General features: G+C 37.4%; 1 protein-coding gene across 3 annotated transcripts in view; it reads left to right on the forward strand.

The window, feature by feature from the left end:
- The window catches only part of RAB30 (RAB30, member RAS oncogene family), a 76,072-nt gene extending 67,525 nt beyond the window's left edge, over positions 1-8,547 (forward strand). For all 3 annotated transcript variants that reach the window (XM_042904895.1, XM_042904896.1, XM_042904894.1), the window contains 2 exons: positions 1,923-2,106; positions 6,549-8,547. In XM_042904895.1, the coding sequence (XP_042760829.1) occupies positions 1,923-2,106; positions 6,549-6,799 (435 nt within the window). In that variant the 3' untranslated portion in view covers positions 6,800-8,547. The remainder of the gene's footprint in view (positions 1-1,922; positions 2,107-6,548) is intronic.
- The last annotated feature ends 13,224 nt before the right edge of the window (positions 8,548-21,771 follow it).

The following is a 21,771-nucleotide window of genomic DNA, read 5'->3' on the forward strand; positions in this document are numbered from 1 at the left end:
GTTTTTAACTCTCAAAGCTGTTCTCAAGATGTGCCAATCATGAGAACATACTGATATCTAATGATTGACAGTATTAAATTCAATAACAAGTGTTTCTCAAGGCTCATTGTAGCATTAAAATAATAGTCTGTTGTTCTAAGACACATCCTGGCAGAGGGGAACCATGTCCCTAGGTTTGAAGCAGAGCAGAGAAATAGCTTTTGTCCCAGCAAAAGCCATAACATCTGTATGGTTGCCTTCAGCACACAGACTTTCATGTACATCATGAAAAGCAGCTGCGACTTCAGATCAAAGGAGAGCCTTGTGCCCCTGTTTGGGGGCAGGGACCGCCAGTCCCTCATTAGTCTCCTGAGGGAAACTGGTATGAACAGAGGGTGACACCAACTGACTCATCCTCTCTGGATGCAGATGTATATTTAAATCAGTCTCTGGGGGCAAAGGCAGCATGGTGGTGGAATGTGTCCACACCTGGGAATGAGAAGGTCTGGAGTCCAAGCCCCAGCTTTGTGAGTAACCAGTTAAAAGGTGGAGGACAGGCATAAACTTGCCTACCTCACTGGGTTGTTGTAAAGATTAAAGGAGACCTGTAATAAATATTTGAATGTTTGGGGTGCCTGGGTGGCTCAGTCAGTTAAGCGTTTGATTCTTGATTTCAGCTCAGATCATGATGTCATGGTTTGTGAGTTCGAGCCCCTCATTGGGCTCTGCACTGATGACATGGAGCCTGCTTGGGATTCCCTCTCCCTCTATCTCTGCCCCTTCCCTGATCATGCTCTATCTCTCTCTCTCTCTCAAAAAATAAACAAACATTTTTTAAAAACCTATTATTACAAATAAATGATTTGAGTGTGTCAGGCGTCATGAATTACAGGGTGGGGTGCGGGAGGAAATATGTGGGGATTGGAGGTGGGTATGGGCAACCTGACCTAATCTGAACATTCCAGAAGGTGTTCCCTGAGGAAATGATGTTCTCTTAATGGGAGTGAATGCCTTTTGTGAGATAAGGTTTATGCATTTAGAAGGGAACATTCTTACTATTGCTGTTGTTATTCCTCAAGGCCTTGTGCATTGTTCTAGAGAGCTGTTCTCTTGGCAGCCTTCTGCTCTGTGCAGAGAAATTCAGGGAGAAGTGATGTTTACTCTCTTCTTTGTTATTAGAAAATGTGAACTTTCAGTAGGCTTGCATATTACTGACTCCTTTTTCTAAAGAAACTACTGAAACCCAGAGATTAAGTGACTTGTCCAAGATCTCAGTGCTTAAAAGGGGTGGAGGGAAATTATTTTCTCTATCCGCCATGGCACTGTTTCTGTTTTCATTAACAAAGATAATATCTTAATAGATGCATTGAATTTTGAACTGGGAAAGGTGGTTGAGGTTGGATGTTCTCCTGCTTCAGTTGCTGACTGAAGTGCCAACTATCATAGAATGACAGTCTGCCCTGAATCCTGATGTTTGTAATATGTTGTTGTGGTCAAGAACATGAACTCTGGGACCACAGAGCCTGCTTAAATTGGCTCTGGAATATACTGGCTGTGAGACCCTGAACAAGTTATTTAATCTCTCTGTGCCTCAGTTTCTTCATGTGAGAAATGGATATAGTAATAGTACCTACTTCATCGAGTTGTTACATGTAAAATGCCTAGAGCTTGACACATAATAAATGCTCAGTAAGTTTTTTTAAAAGGATAAAAGAAATTCTTGGGTAACAAAACAAATAAAAAGCAGAAAACAAAAAGCAAAGCAAGCCCCTCTCCCTAACCAGGCATACCCAACACATTAAAAAAAAAAAATGTGCTTTTTTTTTTTTTAAGGGCAGAAAGCAACCATGAAGTTGAGTGGGGTGTTTCCATTTCTAAACTAAAGCAAGGCAATACTTTCTTTTCTACTTCTCCAGCCTGATCTTTCTCTTACGTTTTTACAGCTTCAGATCTGGGACACAGCAGGTCAAGAGAGATTTCGGTCCATTACCCAGAGTTACTACCGAAGCGCCAATGCCTTGATCCTCACCTATGACATAACCTGTGAGGAATCCTTCCGTTGCCTTCCTGAGTGGCTGCGGGAGATAGAACAATATGCCAGCAACAAGGTCATCACTGTGCTAGTGGGTAAGTAAGGACTAATGAAGAGGGAAATTGGTTTGTGGCCATCAGAGAATTTATAATCACATAATACCTATGCCCTGGTATCTTCCAGTAATATAGTCTACAGCTATATAATTCATGCATTCAACATTCAGTTTCTCCTGAAGTTGAAGAGAAAATGAAATAGGTCATATCCCAAGGTGATGGTTTAGAAAAGTAAAGTAGAAAATATTGCTGATTGATTTTTCTGTCAACGAAGGCTCTAGGGAAGAAGGTGGACTGCCATGAGATTTATGTGGGCTGCTAAACATTAAAAAAAATCTAGTTACAAGATTGTGGAAACTGCTGGTCTAGAAGTAAAACATGTCTTGACAAAGAATTTGTTTTTGAAGCAATTGTTTATTGCCTAAAAAATGGACTTTGGGTAATTTTTTCTCTTCTTACATTCATGCTGACTTGAAAAATTCTAATTTCAGGAAGAATCCACTAAAGGAAATTCTGCACTTTGTTTCATCTTGTAGGAGGGTAGAACCTGTTTAGCATGAGGGAAAAGCAGAAAACAACCCATGATTTTCTTTTGTGACAAATACACCCATTAGAAAAGGAATTGATGGTTAAAAACTCCTCTTGTGGTGATGAAAAATGTTAATAATATATGGCTGTTAAAATGTTTACTTCCTAAAAAGGAACATCACTATATATTCTAGCAAGACTTGAATTTTGGAAATCAGGGTAGAGAATCTCAGAAACATTGTTAAATTACAAATTATGGTTAACAATAAGCTAAGTAAATACTTCTGTAAGCATTATAGCTAGCATACATGTGCCAGGAATCATATCAGAAAATTTATGTGTGATGATTCATTATTTATATACGAGGAAACCAAGGCTCAGAAAGGTGAAGCTCTTTGCCTAGGTTTGCACAGCATGTAGGATCAACTTCAAACCCTGTATTTGCCCAGCTGTAATGTTCTGCTTTATAACAAATTGCTGGACTTTTCTTTCAGGCTGCTGGGTTAAGTATCCACCTGTCTATGAGCTAGTACTCTATGCCCATTCCTGAAAACCCTCTTGCACATTGGAGAATGTCTGTCATGAAGCACTTGAAAGCACCCGTCTCAGGACTTGGGCTTTCTTTCTATTTGACAGAAAGCCCTTGAGAACTTGAGCCAAAGCATTATTCCTTGGGATTCTGTCTAAAGAAATTAAATGGAAGTTTGATGGGAAATAATTAGCCCACTCAGTATGAAAGAGGCACTGGCTTAAAAAAACAAACAAAAAACCTTTTTTTTCTTGAAAATTTCAAACATAAGCAAAAGTAGAGAAAACAGTATAATGAACTCCCATGAACACATCTCAGCTTCAATGATTATCAACTTATGGTCAATCTTATTTTATCTGTTCCCCCTCTTTTCTGTCTGCCCTTCCCTTCAGATTATTTTGAAGCAAATCCCAGATCTTCTATTAATTTATCTTTCATTAGTTCAATGAATATCTTTAAAAGATTTTTTGAGAAAGAGAACCTACCCATAATGCCATTTTCACACCTAAAACATATTAACAGTTCTTGAATAGCATCAGAAATTTAGACAATGTTCAGATTTCCTTGATTGACTCCTACATTAAAAAAAAAATTGTCCAAATCAAAGATCCCAATAAGGCTCATATGTTCTAATTGATTTTTGTGTCTTTTAAAAAAAATTTTTTTATGTTCATTAAGTTTTGAAAGAGAGAGAGACAGAGCATAAGTAGGGGTGGGGTAGAGAGAGAGGGAGACACAGAATCTGAAGCAGGCTCCAGGCTATGAGCTGTCAGCACAGAGCCTGATGCGGGGTTCGAACTCACGAACCGCAAGGTCATGACCTGAACTGAAGACAGACGCTCAACCAACTGAGCCACCCTGGCGCCCCGATTTTTGTGTCTTTTAATTCTCCTTTTATATGTTAGTTATCCCTCCATTTTTCTGCCTTGGAATTTATTTGTTAAAGCATATGTTAATCCTCCAGAGTTTCCAAGTCTGAATTCTGCTATTTCACCACTATAGTGTCATTTAACATGTTCCTCCATCACCTGTATTTCCTGCAGATCTGTAGGTAAATTTAGAGGCCCGATCAGATTCAAGTTTTTTTGTTTTTTTTTTCTTAGCGAATATACTTCCTATTTGATATTCTGAGGTACAGTTCTCATAGGACAGCTAAGAAAAATACTTGATTGTCTCTTTTTTATTTCCCAATTTTAAAATAATGAGTTGGTTCCCTATTATCTTCCAAAAGTCACTACGGAAATTTTATATTTTTAGTATTATTAGAGATTTAAATATATGCAGTATTTTCTAGGCTCTTGCAATTGTAATTATTGAAGGTCCAAATGTTCCAACGGTGGAGCTGCTTCAGATGGTCTCCTGAGTCCTTTTGACATGACCTCACTTGCTTTCTGGTTTAAGGGTTCCAGGCACAACCAGCGCATTTCCTTCCCCGGACCTGGAATTAGCCATTTTTTCAAGACACACATTTATTATTAATGGCAAATTATATTTAGAGGCCACAACCACAGTGATAAGAATCTTCTGTACTAGTAGCTGGTCATTGTTTTTAGGCTTTTCAGTGGACAGAACTCGTGTGTGTGTGTGTGTGTGTGTGTGTGTGTGTGTGTTGAATTCTGTAGCACTCACAGGGGTTGTCTCTTAGGCTCCACTAAGCACTTTTATTCACAAGACTACTATAGGCCATACTTGGCAGGACATTCACTTAGAAGGATTCAGAACAGGAAATAACAGCTTAATAGTAGGTCAGCATCAGGCACTACTCTTCAGTGGAAGTAATCCTCAATAGCAGTCCACATAGCTGTCCAGGGCCTTCCGGACAGTTCAGGTGAGGAAAAAGACTCATGTCAGGCACATGATGGACCTGCCCTGGCCTAGAAGCCTCAACAGGAGCCAGTCTCTCTTGTAACAACTCTACAAACCTGACTTTCAGAGTCTCTTCAAGTGAGGAATCACCACACTACGGGAAGCCCAAAGTTGTGGTTTTCCACTAGATATTTTATAATTCATATGTAGAATTCCCAGGCCAGATGGAATTTGACCTGATGATAAAAGGTCACTTTTATCATAAGCTGTGTTGCCAGGTAACACGGTTGACATATCACTTTTGTCAGGTGGAAGGAGAACAGAGGTAGAACATTTTTTAATGATAAAATCCATCATGAATTATTCACACTGATACTTGCATTTATAATGCAGGACTGTACAAATTTTACTTTAACCTCATTAATCTTTTTTTAATTAAAAAAATTTAATGTTTATTTTTGAGAGAGAGACAGAGTGCAAACAGGGGAGGGACAGAGAGAGAGGGAGACAGACAGAATCTGAAGCAGGCTCCAGGCTCTGAGCTATCGGCACAGAGCCTGATGCGGGGCTCAAACTCCCAAATCATGAGATCATGACATGAGCTGAAGTTGGATGCTTAACTGAGCCATCCAGGTGCCCCTTTAACCTCATTAATCTTATATCTCTTTTTCCTTTTTCCCATGCCCAAGTCACAGGACCATGACACCAACACAATTACTTATTTGCTTTATCCTCTAATACCCGTATAGCAGCCACAGAATAACAATACTCACACTACCACCGACAGGACAATTACTACAAGAGTTCAAGGTTTTTTCCTTCAACCCTTTTTGTCCTTAGGGTATATACCACTGAGGATGCATGGTTAAAATACCAGAGAAATAGTTCCTCTCTGTGTGGTTACACCATTTCATGATAAACAGGTTCATTTGTTTCATATTGCTTTGCATTCTTAGGGATTGCTTTTTAAATTTAATTTTGTATTAATTATATAGTTTTAATTGTACAGTTATGTGAAACATTTCTAAGATTCTGAAGTCAAATCTATTAGACAAAGTGTAGAGACATCTAGTTTCTATCCTTTCCTATCTCCCCAACCTTGCTCCTTTCATGAATAACCATTATCTTTAAAATTAAAATGTTGGCTTATTCTAACATTAAAAAAATAAAGTAAGTCTGTAAGTGTGCCCGTGTGTATTTTTTTTTTTCATCCCTTTTGCTTAGGCAGTTGTATATTATATACCTTTTTTATACTTAGGAAAAAGTAGAACAGTATAGCAGGTATACGCTTAACAGTATATCCTAATGTCTCATTCCATGGCAGTATATAGAGATATTCCTCATTGCTTTCTACAGTGGCAAATAACTGCATTGTGTGCATGTGCCATACTTCATCAAGCCAGTGGCCAACTGGTGGTCATTTGCGTTTCCAGTTATTTGCCATTACACACACAACATTGATATTTTAAAATAAACATTCTGGTAATCACAGCCACATTTGCTCTGCTTTACTTGCCCATCTGTCTGATTTGACTTCAGATTTGAAATTGCATTTTGATGCCTCTGAGCCTGTAAAAAGTCAAGTGATGGTTCCTTCTCTGATTTATCTCTGTTCCAGGCAATAAGATTGATCTGGCTGAAAGGAGAGAGGTCTCCCAGCAGAGAGCTGAAGAATTCTCAGAAGCTCAGGACATGTATTACCTGGAGACCTCGGCCAAGGAATCAGATAACGTGGAGAAACTATTCCTTGACTTAGCGTGCCGCCTCATCAGTGAAGCCAGGCAGAACACGCTTGTAAACAATGTATCCTCGCCCTTACCTGGAGAAGGGAAAAGCATCAGCTATTTGACTTGTTGTAATTTCAACTGAAGGCTGATGCAAGGAGAAGCGAAAGGAATCAGCAGCTGCCCTGATGGGCCCTGAATTGCTGGGCAGATCTGGTGATGACTGTGGCTCCCGCTCTTAGACCCTCTGACTCCTGTGGGATCCAGGGCTTACACAGCATGGCAGGCCAAAGGCTTTGTCCGCAGGCCAGCATTAGCAGAACATACAATGGTTCACCCTTTCGCAGTCAGGAGTTGGAGCAAGGAGAAAATTGCGCTAGACGCTCCATGATCTGCAGAGCATGTTGCTTTTGTTCTTTTCAAAAAGCAAGTAAAAGCGCATTCCTGAACACAGTCCAGGGGGAAATGTACTGTAGGGACCCCTCCTGCACGTCAGTGGGTGCATGTGGGGGCTGTTCTTTAGGGCTTCTGGGGGCCCTGGTTTTCTTGTCTACCAGAAAAACCAAAACTGGGAAGGCCAAGTACTGTCTTTGTGGTGCGTGTTGATGACTCCACGGAGACTTTGAAAAGTGTTATTTCTCTTGTCCACAGGCACTTTCAAGAACTTTGGGATGTAAAAATGAAATGAAACCTTTACCCCATGACCAACAGTAACAATCATTGGTTTAATAATATATACAAGCCCCATGACTCCTTCTGGTGCTAATGATTCTGCTCTTTCACAGACCAAACATTTTAGTACATTGATGTCCTTAAATGTATTATATTGAAATAAAAAAATAATAATAATAAGGGAAGTCCATGAATCAGCACTCTTTCTCAAAGTCTCCTTACTACCTTTTCTAGGGTAGATTTGTTGGAAAATAAAATACTATTCCTTTCATGTTCTTTCCCCTCGAAATCTCTACCATTTTATTCTTCTCTTCTCCCATCTTTCCTGCCCTTTAAGTAAATGAAAACACTAGAAAAATGAAAAAAAAAAATGGCTGATGATATTCTAATAAAAAAGACTATCTCTAAGACATTATGAGTAGTATGAGAAAACAGACCAGATCTGACCAAAATACTGTGGATTAATGGACTGCAATGCAGAGTTCTGAGCAGAGCACAGTCCTTGATAGCAGGTGACATCTTTTACTTCCTGGTACTATCCATCTTGGACAGACCAAGGCTTAGAATTTTGTACATGTTTTTAGTATGATAAGTGACAATAGCAACAGATGAAAAGTCTCATGAACCATTTTTGTATTGTCAAGAACCTTCGACAGATTCTGCTTGTGGAAGCAGGTGGAGCTGTCATTTGTCACCTCCTTCATGTAGTGATGTTACTCTCAGACTCACGACCATACGTTCTATCTTATTTCCTTTCCTCTGCCTTTCTTTCCTGGTCTTCTCCTCCTTTCCTCTTTTCCTCTCTCCCTTCATATGCATGTGTTACTGCAAATCTCCAATTCAAATGGAGGTGTATATGCCTTTACTTAGCCAATTTTAAAACAAGACTCAAAATGGAAGATGTGCTGCTGAATATGTGTTACTAATTTCTTTAGTGCCATACTTTGATGCCTTCCAATTTGTTCACCGATATAAATGCAAATTGGGGAAATAATTAAACCTGTATGCTGTTGATGCTGTCAGATGTTTCTGTAGCTTGCTGCTTAGCATCACTGAGGGCTGAGGAATGGGATAAGGATATGATATGCAATTCTGCTGTTGTTGTCGATGGTGGCAATCTCGGTCCTGATATGTTGATATTTGAAAGCTATTTAATTTTAAAGAAATGAGACATGTGGAGACATGATGTTGATAAAGCATTTCCAGCATTTCTCCAGCAGATTTCAGAGTGACTCATCTTTTGTATAGAGATTATACACATTGTTTAAGGGGTTAATACCTTTGGTTGGCCTCACTGTGTTTGTCCTGGTCCTCTGCATGACAGAAGGAGATCTCAGAAGTTCAAATTGCTTTTATTTTGAATCTGTGTCTACAGGAAAGAAAAATCATTTTAATAAACACCAACCAAAATCAGTGATAATTGTTGCTTTTCCCTCCCCATTTCTCCACTAAGCCAGCAACAATAAAAGTATTCAGAAAACAAGCTGATCAAAGTGGGCAGAAGAACTTCTCTTTTTAAACTGTGAGGAAGTATCCCTAAGTGTAGATTTATTGTCTTTCATTTAGGGCAAAAATCTAAATATCCCACATCATGACCCCACCTTAGCAGCAAGTGTGTTGAAACTGAAGCTGCTTTGAGAACTCAGATAGGACTTTGTTAGATTGGGCAAATTTGGTCATAAAACAGTTTCTAGGGCTACTTTTGCATCTGAAATTCTTACTCCTTCGGGCTCAGTATTCTCTGTCCACCCGTGGCCATACTCATAAATAAGGGGATTAGAAAGTTCTGCTCTTGGGCCTTTCCTTCCCTGTTACTCCTCCCAGCCTTTCCGTATCTTATAGTCACCCATCCATGGCCCATAGTGGAGATACATGAGAATTTGAAGGTTTTTTCCATGCCCCGACCCCTAGTTGTGTGAAGGCCTTATGGACACTTGCTCACTGACACATTTCAAGTTTGAGAACAATCCCTGACAATATTGTAGGTGCTCAATAAAAGCTGAATGAAGACTTGGTGCCAAGTGGAGCTTTGCCAGTGAAATAGAAATTTCTCAAATAGATCTTGAGAAAGGATCATAATGAAACGTGGTTATCTTAACCTAGACCAAGACCTAAACTTACTGGTTTGCTTACTAGTTGTTATTGCCATGGCAACATTTGCTAAGATGAGCCTTCTTAAATAAAAATGAATTCTTACTTAATGGTGGATGAAAGAAAGAGTGCTTTCTCATTAATTTAGTTTGGCTTGGTCTGACTCACACTGCCAGAGTCCGTGTCCACTTGCATTTTTGCTGTAATCTTTTTCTTCTTTTAATAAAGTTACTAAATATATGGCAAAACTTTTTTTCAATTTCCAGTGAAAACACATCATATTCATGTTATGGAGTCAGGTTTGGGAGAATCTGAAATCTAAAAGCTTGCTGATACTAATGATATTTTATTATGGCTTTCTATAGACTGTATCCTCAAAGGATTTTGTGTTTTTTCCTTTACCTACATAAGGCTTTTTATTTCTTTATATGCTTTTATTATTTCTAATGTATTAATATTTAATAGTGATTTTGCGGGGCCACTTATCCTTTCTCTGGATTAGAGTAGGCCATTAGCTCTCCTGGCCTTTCTTTTTTCCTGTCTTTTCTAGTCATGTCATGTTACCATCTCTTCCTGAGTAAAGCAGCAAGAATAGAACTAGAAATGAAAGTCAAATGGATTGATTTGACAGTGTGTCAATTTCTGAAAGAAACATGAAAACCACTGGCCAAAATAATATATCTGAGTTAGGGTTATTTATTTTAAGCAATTTAGATTTGCTGGAGAGAGGAGGCAGAATCTGACAGAGGACTGGATTCTATTTGTGAATGTATACCTTTGGAGGACACTGGTGACTTCCAGGGTTAGGTCAATGATTTGTCTCATTTACCTTCTTGGCTATTCCACAAGCCTTCCAGATTAAGCATCAAATTTCAGCTAATGAATCATTCTGAATAGATACCAGTTGCAAGTGAGTTTGAATTGCTCTTCTGACTAAAGTGAAAACATCTTTTTTAATAAACTAAGCCACATAAGATATCATCTTGTAACCAGAAAAAAAACCCTTTCATTTTCTCCCCCCACATATCAAACCAATGGCTTTAAAGATAGACATTTTCTGTTTCTTAATCCTGCAAAACTTGTTACCTTTCATAGCTGTTAGTAATTTAGGGAATACTGCTCTATTAGCTTCTGGAAGAGCTCTTCTAGGGTTTGCCCTTTGTTTTCTTTAGAATTTTTTTTTTTTTAACTGCAACTGATTCCTTACTCTCCTCAACCATGGTCCTGACAGATGTGTTTTAATGCAACTATAATACTTTTGAGACTTAACTAAAAATTCAAAAACAGTAAAAAGACATGTTTATCTCATCGTTCAGACAAACAGTACTCCACATAAGCAATCAGGTTGAACACTAATTTTGGGATAAGAGAAAGATGTGCTTTCTTTTCTTTTTTCTTTTCAAATTTAATTTCTGTCCCATGAGTGTATTTGTGTTTAAAAGGAAAGCTGCCTTCCCTTACATTCGTCACACTATGTAGAAAGCACACTGAATTAAGAAATTATCATCCCTTCAAACACTTAATTAATACAGTGATGTTAGAACCAGAGAGATGATGGTTCATCTTTCCTAAGTCTATTTATTACATTGGAATGCTACAATCATTTTTGAGAGCTATACTTTGAAATTAAAAACAAATTGAGGCCTAACAAAGATGGTGAAGGAATTTAAAATTTAAGACATTTGAAGAATATTTGAAGGATTTTTGGAAATTTAGCCTGGAAAAGAGAGGAATACGGTTAGTGAATTAGAGCAAGACTCTGGTTCAGAGGGGTAGAATGAGGCCTACTGATTAAGAGCCATAGGACCACAGATTTGGGCTCTATGTCAGGGAGAACTTTCTCAAAAAGATGGTTGACCATGAAAGGCACTGCCTTAGGTAATAGTATCTGTCAAGCAGAGGCTAGATAAGAACTTGGTAAAGATGATGTGGAAAGGATCTCAGCATTAGTTGGAGGTTGGACTAGATGACTTATTAACTTATTAACATAATTCTATGTTCTAGCACTTTGTCTTTCATATCATGTTCAGTTAAGTATCTTTTGACCCACAGCTAATGATTTTTTTTAAAAGGCTTTGCTGTTCTGCCAGTCCGGGAAGGAGGTTGGTTACATGTTGTTAAGCTAAAAGACTGGCTTGTCATTGTGCCCGAGGGATTGCTTTGTCAGTCCATTCACTCATGTTCAGTTGAAATCACAAACTGGTTCTTGAGTTAAAAAGAAGAAAAGGTATTTTTTTAATAGAAGTTACATGAAATCAGGAAAATTAAGTTTTTGTCACTTGCCAAACATAGGCCATGCTCAATTTAGTGAATAACTGGTATCCAGGATAAAAAGCCAGTCCTTTTTAAAGCAGAACAGAATCTTCAGTTAAAGATCCCATAAACATACCAATGTGAAGTTTTGCAGCTTCCATTAGAGATGGGCTGGTATGTTACTGGCATAAAGCAGACCCTAAGATCTATTTTAGCAAAATCTCAGATGACATTTGGTTAGTTGGCTTGATTTTCTTGAAAAAGCATGATCTGCAAATTATTTTATTTTAATAGAACCAAGGCCAAATTACTTCAGGTAGGAAAAGTAACAAAACATGGGTTTTCAAAAATTAGAGATAACCATAAGCAACATTTGCTAATAAAGCCTATGACCAAATGATTCCACCTGCAAAATAACTTGCATCCCTGTTAGGTTGATAGATAGCTTTTCATTAGTGTTTATAAAGTCACTGGTCTTGCATCAGTATGGTGAGAAACACATGAATTTGGGTGAGACTTTCCTTGACTCCTTTAAATAAGAGGTCAGAGCCCAAAAGCTAGCTACCTCTTTAATTGACTTACTGAGGTACCTGAGACAAATTTTTACTTTCCTACTGAATTAGAGCAGAATTTTTAGAGATTTTGTGTTCTAGTTCCTGATGGATTCTTTGGTAGGTTGTAATTTTAACATTTCAGAGAATGATGTAGAGAGGTGTGTAGAAGGGGGAACACCGGGTTAGGTATGAGGAGTCCTAGTACTGCCATGAATTAGCTGTAACTTAATGCAAAGCACAATCTCTTGAGCATCAGTTTCGTCATCTATGAGAAGACTCATAATACCTGTCAGGATTATTGTGAAAATTAGATAAGATAAATTGAAAGGACAATGCTCAGTAAACAGTAAGCACTCATAAATTCTTTTCTCCTTGATTAAAGGCAGACTTGGATGGTCTGATAAAAGTATAAATCCCTAGGGGAAAACAAAGAACCCTTTTTAACTTCAAAGAAAAGAGCATCATTTCTGAGAGGGCATTAAAAGGAAGTCACTTATTTGATCTATCTTTCTGCCTTTGGGCATTACTGTTACCCAAGAGTCTCTTTATTTCTTTACACACTTCAGGAAAGGTATTCTCTCTCTCTTTTCCAACAGGCAGTTCCAAGGTTGCAAACTCCTCATAATCAGGAAACTTAACATTATTACTGAAATACCTCACAGTGCAATTTGAACCTCTTTCTTCTTGATCCCATTCTCCATGGGAAGAAAAATGGGTTTATCCTATCATCTTTTTAAGGGACTGTGTTTGCCATGCGTTATTGCCCTTTGCGTCATTTTTTTTTTCCTTTAATGACAGTCAGAAAAAGCTCATTAATGTGATAATCATTATTCCCTTGGGGAATGTCAGGCTAGGTATTTATACTCTCTTAGTTTCTTATTAGTGTCAGATTTAGATCGTAATCTTAGTGTTGATTAACTCTTCAATTATCCACGTAGTTTTCTTCCTTATATACTTGATAACAAAGTGTGCTTCTGAAGAATTATTCTGGTTGTGTGACTCTTATTTCCTTGTCTTGGTAAAAATGGAGTTATCAATCCTAGTTTGTCATCTACTTTTAGAATTTAATTTCATAGATGACATGTATTTGGTGGACAGAATTACCAACACCCAAATTTAGCAGGGTTTCTTAACCTTTCTACATGTGCACTGTACTCTGAAATAAAAATTGGAGTACCAAATGCCTAATAAAGCAAAAATTCATGTATAGAATAATAGAAGATAAGAATCTGGTCTGTAAGATAATTTATCACTGGTTAGTTGAATGGTCCACAGCTTTGTTTAAAGTTACACAGTTATGCCTGGATTAAAGAACAATAGCAAAACTTGATAAGCCCTCTGAAAAACAGCTGCTAACCATATTGCTTTCTGGAATGTAATTATTAGGAATATTCTCTTATCCTATACAATTGCAGAATGCTAGTGGAACTTTCTTGTAGGCTGTTTGACAATGAATGTCAATTGATTTATTAAAAAAATTTTTTTAATCCCCTTATTCCTTTAAGGCATGTTGGGGCTTTCATGTTCCTTTGTTGAAAATTTCAAATGACTGGAATGCTGGCTTCTAATTTCTGCTCACTGAAGTGTCCTCTAGACATACCAGATGGCTGGAGCTCCTTTGATGATATGTAAGGGAGCTACATAAATGTATTTATGTAAATACACTTACATAAATGTGTGTGAGTAAAGTTGCTGTTTTCAGCAAAACACACACACACACACCCCTCCAGAAACACCTCTGCTTAAAATTTCAAATAATAAAGGATTAAGAAGAGATTTCTGATCATCTAAAGGGAAAAAGTTGTGCCCCATATATATTGTTACATATACCTTAATGCATGACTTTTAGTGTAGGGATGAAATAAAATGCAAAATATATCATTATGGAGGTCTTCTCAGCAGCTAGTTAAAATATTTAGAGAAGCTGTTTTATGAAGACTTAGAGAACCCCTGATTTCCCCTCTTTTCCTATCTCTTTCCATTAAAACATGGATCTTTAACATACACATAATTTTAACAAACATGTTAATTATCAAATCTTATGAACTCAGTTATTAATATTTGGCTGTTGGTTTTAAGCATAGGCTTTCAGTAATATCTGAATACACCAGTATATAAAATCTAACCATCTGCTTCTATACAGGCATAATACTTGATTTTAAATGTTAATATGCAGATAATAACAGTACACTGTATTGTCCTATGTGTACATGTATTTTGTTTAATAAAAAGTCTGTTAGAAATATAAGCCCACAATGACCTGAGTGCACTTAGCTGAAGTGCACCTCTGTAGAAAGGTGATTGCATGAAAACTTCAATTAGCATTAAAAAGAGGGGATAGGGAACAGGAATGTTAACCAAAAAATTTTAATGAAGTTGCATCCCTCTTTTTAAAATTAAAATATAATCCACATACAATTCATGCCTTTAAAAGTGTTCACTTTGGTATTTTTTAGTATTTTCACAAAGTTGTACAACGCTCACCACTATCTAACTCTTGACTATTTACATCATCCCAAATGAAAAACTCTGTACTCATTAGCAATCAATCTTTTCCCTGTACCTACCACCCCTCCCAGAATCTGGTAACCACTAATCTACTTTCTGTTTCTCTAGATTTGCCTGTCTTGGACATTTCATATAAATATAATTACACAATATGTGGTTTTTTTGTGTCTGACTTCTTTCACTTAACATAATGTTTTCAAGTTTCATGTAACATGAATCAATACATTCTTTTTATGATTCAATAATATTCTATCATATGTATATTCCTCAATTTATTTGTCCATTCATCAGTTGCTGAGCATTTGGGTTGTTTCCATTTGGGATTATTATAAACAATGCTGCTATGAACATTTGTGCACAAGTTTTCCATGTGGGTATACATTTTCATGTCTCTCTTAAAAGCAGTAGTCTAGCAAATCAAGTCATTTGTGTTCCTTAAGCAGAACCTCTTAAAATCCCACTTGGAGATGCAACTTACAATCTTAGGTCAATTGGTCAATTAGGAGATCCCTGAATAATGGCTAACTTCCCAATATGTCCATAGGAATCTTTCAGTGAGCCTACCATTTATATACGGTAATCAATTTCATGAAGACTGTTTCAGTCTTGTAGAAATTGAGTTGTCATTGCACAGAATGAATTTATAAAGTCCTCTGCATTGTTTTAAGGGACAGCTACAAACCATGTTGAAGAGGAGTACTCATTCAATCTTCTAGGATTCAATGAAGGAGCACTTTTAATGTACAATTTCCTTTACATATTGAGTGTCTTTAAAGTTTGGATTTTCCTTCTTGAAAAAAGATTGTCAAATCGCCAAACCACCTGACTGTCCATTGTAGCTTAAGTTTTTGTTATTAAGAAATAATTCATACTGAGAGTAAAAGTAAAAAGAATGTATTTTGTGTGCAAAGAATGAATGTATTAATAACTTTTTATTTGTATAAATTTTTTTAAAAGATGAATGGAAATTGCTTTCTCATGTACTTGTATATAAATAAACATTTCCTGTTGCCCATATGTGGAGTATAATATGCCATCAAAGCATGTAGAAGCTAATAAGCTTTTTAAGTATACCAGTGTCCTTCAGCATGACATGGAAACTGCTCTGGATTTGGGCACTTGAGTTTGTTTATTCTCTAACTGCCTAACGTTGGAAAAATTATTTAACATTTTGTACCATAGATTTCTCCTCTGTAAAATAAGGGGCTAGATTAAATAATCTTTAAGTCCTTCCAATTATAATACTAAATAAGACTATATTCAGGGTATGAAAATTATTTGCTAATTGTTTCTAATGGTGAGAAAGATGCTTTATTGGATGGTATCCTGGAAAGAGTATTACACTGAGAATCAGAAGACATAAATTCTAGTCCCAACTCTGACACTGATGAGCTGTGTGACTTTGGACTAATCATTTAATTTCAAGCCTTGATTTTCTCAAATACTAACTACACACTAGATTAGATATCTTTAAGTTCCCTTCCATCTAAAACACACTATATGGTTCTGTATTCTTTAGACATATCACTTAAGATCTTATCCTTCACAATTAGGAATGAAACTACATACTCATCACTAGAAAGGCATTCATTTATTCACCCATTCATTTATTCACAATTTACTAGCATATGCTATAAGGCAGGTGCAGGAATCCCTCCCCTACCTCTACTCCAAGAGTCGGATTTGTTCTTTTTCTTGAAATTCATCCCCTTTCCAATCCTTTCCTCTTATCCTCTGCATTGGGACATGCACTTGAGAAATCAGTGTCTTGGATTAAGAGTGAGTACATGGGTCATGGAACATGCTAGGTAGGGTTAACGGAATGATAAAAGAATCAAACATTTGGGCTCCCTGACATGGTGTTCTTTAGTTACTAGATCATAGGCAGTATGATTATTTGACATGATCATTTAGCATTTATAAAGTATTGGGTCTTAAAAAATCATTTACTATAAATTTATGTTATTGTCTAATTATAGCTTTTCTACAGTTGGTATGAAACTCATTTTTGCTATTTTAGCACCTTCATTAAAAGGATGTGTTTTGTTGAATTTCTCTTCTGAATTTATACATTCTGTGGTTTTAAGTGTTCTATTATTAATATTAACTTGCACCACAAAAATTTTGTTTTTGTAGGTCAAAACCAGTCAGATAATTTTATTCTAATATGACCCAGTATGCTGTAAGCTGCAAAGACTGAGATGCAAATACCACTAGCCAGTGAAGAAATGGTTTCTTACGTATTTTCATTCTATTTTTTTTTTTCCCCACTAAGGGAATTTGGACAAGTTATTTCACCTTGAACATTGATTTTTCCATTAGTTAAATGGGATAAATTGCAAACTTGAATAGAATTTTTGAATACTTATGCATGTACAAATATTTACAGATCATTGGAAGAAAAGTATGAATGTGATTTATTCCCCAAATAGCTAATGTTTAGATCACTGTACTTCTCATTTGGGCAATGTAATGCTTCAGATACACAATTCCTTGGCAAGCTGGAAATCAGTGTTTTAAAAACTTTGAGGATAACTATCCTCAGTTGACTCAATTATTCCACATCTGCTAACCGGCAGACTATACTTCGTATAAGCTATCTATATGCCCCAAAACACATCTGCAGCCGAGATGAAACTGGGAGCTATGTTTAAACCACTGTCATGTGCCTGTGCTTTTGTCCAGGTGCTCACCTCGGAATATTTCAAGAACTAAAATATCTTATTTCCATTCCTTGCAGGAAACCACATGTTAGTAACATTAAGACATCATATCTAAATTTTCATACCTGGAATTTATTCAGGTTTCTTAGAGAAGAGTTACATTTTCACATTTAGATAAAAATAAGCTTGAAGAAACAGGCTGGTCTTTCTGACTTTGATCTTAAGAGATGAAACCACAAGAACTAACAACTGTATGTGGCCTAACATTCTACAAAGTTTGTTGATGTTTACATTCACATTTAATCCTCATTGTAACCTTGTGAAGTGCTTTCAGCAGTTGAAGTAGAAAGTACACAAGTTTTGATGGAAGACAAAGATTAAGACATGCTTTGAACATGGAAAGCATTCCAAACAAAAGGAATGAAGAGTACAAAGGCTTTAGGTCAAGATATCTGTATTACTTTGGGCCAATTAGCCTTTTTTAATCTTGCTTTCCTCATTATAAAATGAGGATCTCAATGTTGATAGCCTTCAGTTATCTGTCAAGCACCTACTGGGTGCCAAAAAGTGTTCTAGTCACTGAAACTATAGCAGTGAACTATAAAAACTTACTCTAATGGAAATTATATCATAGCATAGGAAGAATAGAAAAGAAATACATAGTAATATAAGATGGTGATAATCACTGTGAAGAAAATAAACATTTTTTTTTAAAAAGGGCCAATAATAGAACACTGACAGGCACCATCTTTTTTAAAACGCAGGCAAATAAAAGGGTAGTCAAAGACATGAGGGGAGATGATCAGACAATACTTCTGAGACTTGAGTATGCAGGGATCCTGCTCCAGCACACATGCTTCCGGGAGACTGGTACTTTAGAGTGCCTTCAAGATTTTCTAAGTTCTCCAGTTACTGGGACTAAGCAAGGCACCCTGAGTCTGGATCTGGTCCCACAAGGGATCTGGTTGCTGGAAGTACCTCCCTTGAAATTTTCTAAGTTTCACTTTGGTGCTGGGGATAAGTACCATTTCTCCCCTTTCAGGTACTCTCCAACCCCCTAACTCATGCTGGGTGTGCAGTAAATGCTCGAAGGAGCTCTGGGTCTTGCACCTATGGCATCGCCCTGGGTCTGAAGAAATATTTCATTCACATGGCAGTATGTGATCGGGCTGCAGGAATGGTGGTTTGTTTAGGTGACTCTCCTATTGAACAAATTCCAGGTTCGGGGCTACCAAATGTCACCATTGACCTGTGGGATTGAATTGTGTGTGTGGGCTTGTGGATGGGCTCTCATTGTTTTAGCTATGGTGCTGCCTCTGGTCTGTAGACCCCAGGCTTGTGAGGTGGTGGCAGTTGTTCTTTACCGTTTACCTCCTGCCACTGGCACTAAGGAGGTCCCCTACCCTTTTGCAGGTTTTGCACCTTGTGCCAGGCCAGGCCCTTCTCATCTGAGGCCTCTTATGACTATTGCTCCACAGTGCCAATTGTCCCTTCTAACCAATGTCCTCCTTTCAATTGTTATTGACATTGTGGTGTCAATAAGTTTGGACTTAAGCCATGCCGATGGAGAAATGGACATTCCTTGTACAAATGAAACCCCTCTTCCTGTTCCATCTCTGGGCCTCTTGTCTATTCTTCCTGGGTGTGGCCAGAGATCACAGTCTAGGAATGCAGTTATAGCCTAAAAAGTTCAAGAAAAGACGTGAGAATGTGTTCTGTGTTTATGCTACAGAAGTCCAAATGATAAATATGACCATAAAATGAAATATTATTCATTTTCCTGCATATTCTGGGTAAGGCTTGCATTTTTGGTAATCATCAATGAAACACAGCAACAACCTTTGATAGTCACTGGAAGCCAGTATTCAGTGGCACAATGGGTGCAGCATCCTAAGTAATGATGTAATGAGCATTAAAAAGATGGTATTAGGGAACTCTAGAGGGAAGATCCATATAGTTCAATACAAACAGGTTCTTAAGAGCCATAGCATTGTGAGTAACTGCACTACCATTCTTTTATTGCAGTTGGGAGATATACTATAAAGAATCTTTATGTGCACTGATTGAACAATAAGTGTATACCTTTTCTATTCAGTGTTCTAAATCTTTATTGACAAACCACATTACCTTATGTGGGCCCATGAATTTCATAATACATTTTAAAATCAAGCTGTTTATAGACAAGGGCCCTGCAAAAAAAGATCTGCCCTGGAGGTAGCCCCAATCAAAGAGGAGCAGAAACTAGGCAAAACCAGAAACGATGAGAATGGTAACTTGGAAAAGGGGGAAATGCAGAGATCACATAAAATAAGAAATGACAAGTCTGGGGCACCTGGGTGGCTCTGACGGTTGAGTGTCTGACACTCACTGCTTTGGGATTCTCAAAAAAAAAAAAAAAAAAAAAAAAGACAAATCCATTGGATTTGGAAGAGACAGATTGCAGCAGGTTGAACAGTGAGTGGTGAGAAAGTTGACCGTGACCATTTTTTTTTTTTAACATTTATTCATTTTTGAGAGTGGCAGAGACAGAGCATGAACAGGAGAGGGGCAGAGAGAGTTGGAGACACAGAATCCGAAGCAGGCTCCAGACTGAACTGTCAGCACAGGGCCCAACACAGGGCTTGAACTCTCGGACCGCAAGATCATAACCTGAGCCCGTTGGACGCTTAACCAACCCAGGCGCCCTGACCGTGACTATTTTTTAAAGGACCCTGGCTATGAACAACAGTACTTAGCAGGGAGTAGCAAGGACTATTATAGCAAGAATATCAAAAAGAAAAATGAGTGCAATTGAGTAATAAAAGTACTTTTACAAAAGTGAGATCTGGTAGGCACAACTGAACCAAGCAATCTAATTTAGCATCACCAATAGACAGCTTGACATTGTCTCTTAATGAGAATTCAACATGAAGTACATAATATAACCCATGAAGTGTCTCTGCCAAAACCCTGAATCTAATCAAGTCTTCAGGACTTTTTTACAGGAAATAGTGGGGGACATAGAAACAAGGTACCGTTACTATAAAGAAGCAAACATACAAATTTTAACTGTGGATGTTCTACAAAACAATGGTCTGATTTCTTCAAAGAGCCAGTGTTGAAAAATAAGAGGTAAAAGTTCTAGAAGAGACAAGAAACATAATGAAACACCATGAATGAAACTTAATGAATTCCTGGTTAAACATCATCAACAATTATAAGGTAATTTAGGGACAAGTAGAAAAATTTGATTATGCACTGAATATTACATGATATTTGGACAATTGCTGTTATTTTTCTTTGGCATGATAATGATACTGCAATTCTGTAGAAGAAAAACACTTACTCTAAGGAAACTCAGGTTGAAGTATTTGGGAGTGAAATGTCCTATCTGCAGCTTATCTTCAAATGGTTCAGCAAAAACAACTATATGTATCCATTCAGACACAATAAAAACAAATATGCATACACAAAAGGCAAAATCTTAAAAATGATTTTACTATTCTTCCAAATTCTGTTTATATATTTTCAAAATAAAAGTTGGGTGGGGGGAGATCCAAAAAGCCAGTAGTGACAAGGCAACAATGGGTATAATAATCAACAGCCCAACGAGAAAGATGAGCACTAAACGGAAGGTGTGTATCATTTTCTGAGATTAAAGAAGCTGTGGAAGAGTACAGATACGGACAGGTGGGTAGCTATGGGTGTGGGAAGTTGAGGGAATACCAAATGAGCTCAATCTTCCCCATGACGTATGAGGTGAGGAGAGTAGTGTGGGTTGGAGGTATTAAGAATGAAGATTTGGAATGGCCACTGTGACAAACAGCAAAGGAAGCTGACCGGACATATGTAAAAGATTTCACAGGGTGCAGCTGAGGTGCTGCTAAGGATAGTCTAGAAACTACTCATTTTTGCTCCTCTAAGCTTTTCAAGCTTATCTCCTATCATAGGACTTACCAGATGCTTACTAATTGTTTATTTTACTAGACCTTGAGTTTCTTGAGGGAACAGGCTTGACTTTCATTTTTGAGTTCCTAGCACCTAGCCCAGTGCCTGATATGTAGTGACCATTCAATAAATAGTTACTAAATAAAATAATGACAGTTTCACATTTAACTGTAAATAGTAGGTTTTTATTGACCTTTCTTATCCCCAGCCCATAAATGTTGCTGGGTTAAATTAATTCTGTACCACACTCCCATAGCAACATAAATGTTTTTAGTACCCATTAAAAACCTCTATCACTGCATTTACTGCATTGCCCTGAAATTGTGTTATATGTCTGTCTTATCCAGCAGACTAAAATCTTTTGAGATTACTGATCTGGTAGCTTTGTATCACTAACTCAGCACAGTAGTTGGCCCTAACATATAGCAGGCATTTTCTGAGATGAACAG

Source organism: Panthera leo, chromosome D1 (genome assembly GCF_018350215.1).
Source record: "Panthera leo isolate Ple1 chromosome D1, P.leo_Ple1_pat1.1, whole genome shotgun sequence".
NCBI classification, from domain to species: Eukaryota; Metazoa; Chordata; class Mammalia; order Carnivora; family Felidae; genus Panthera; species Panthera leo.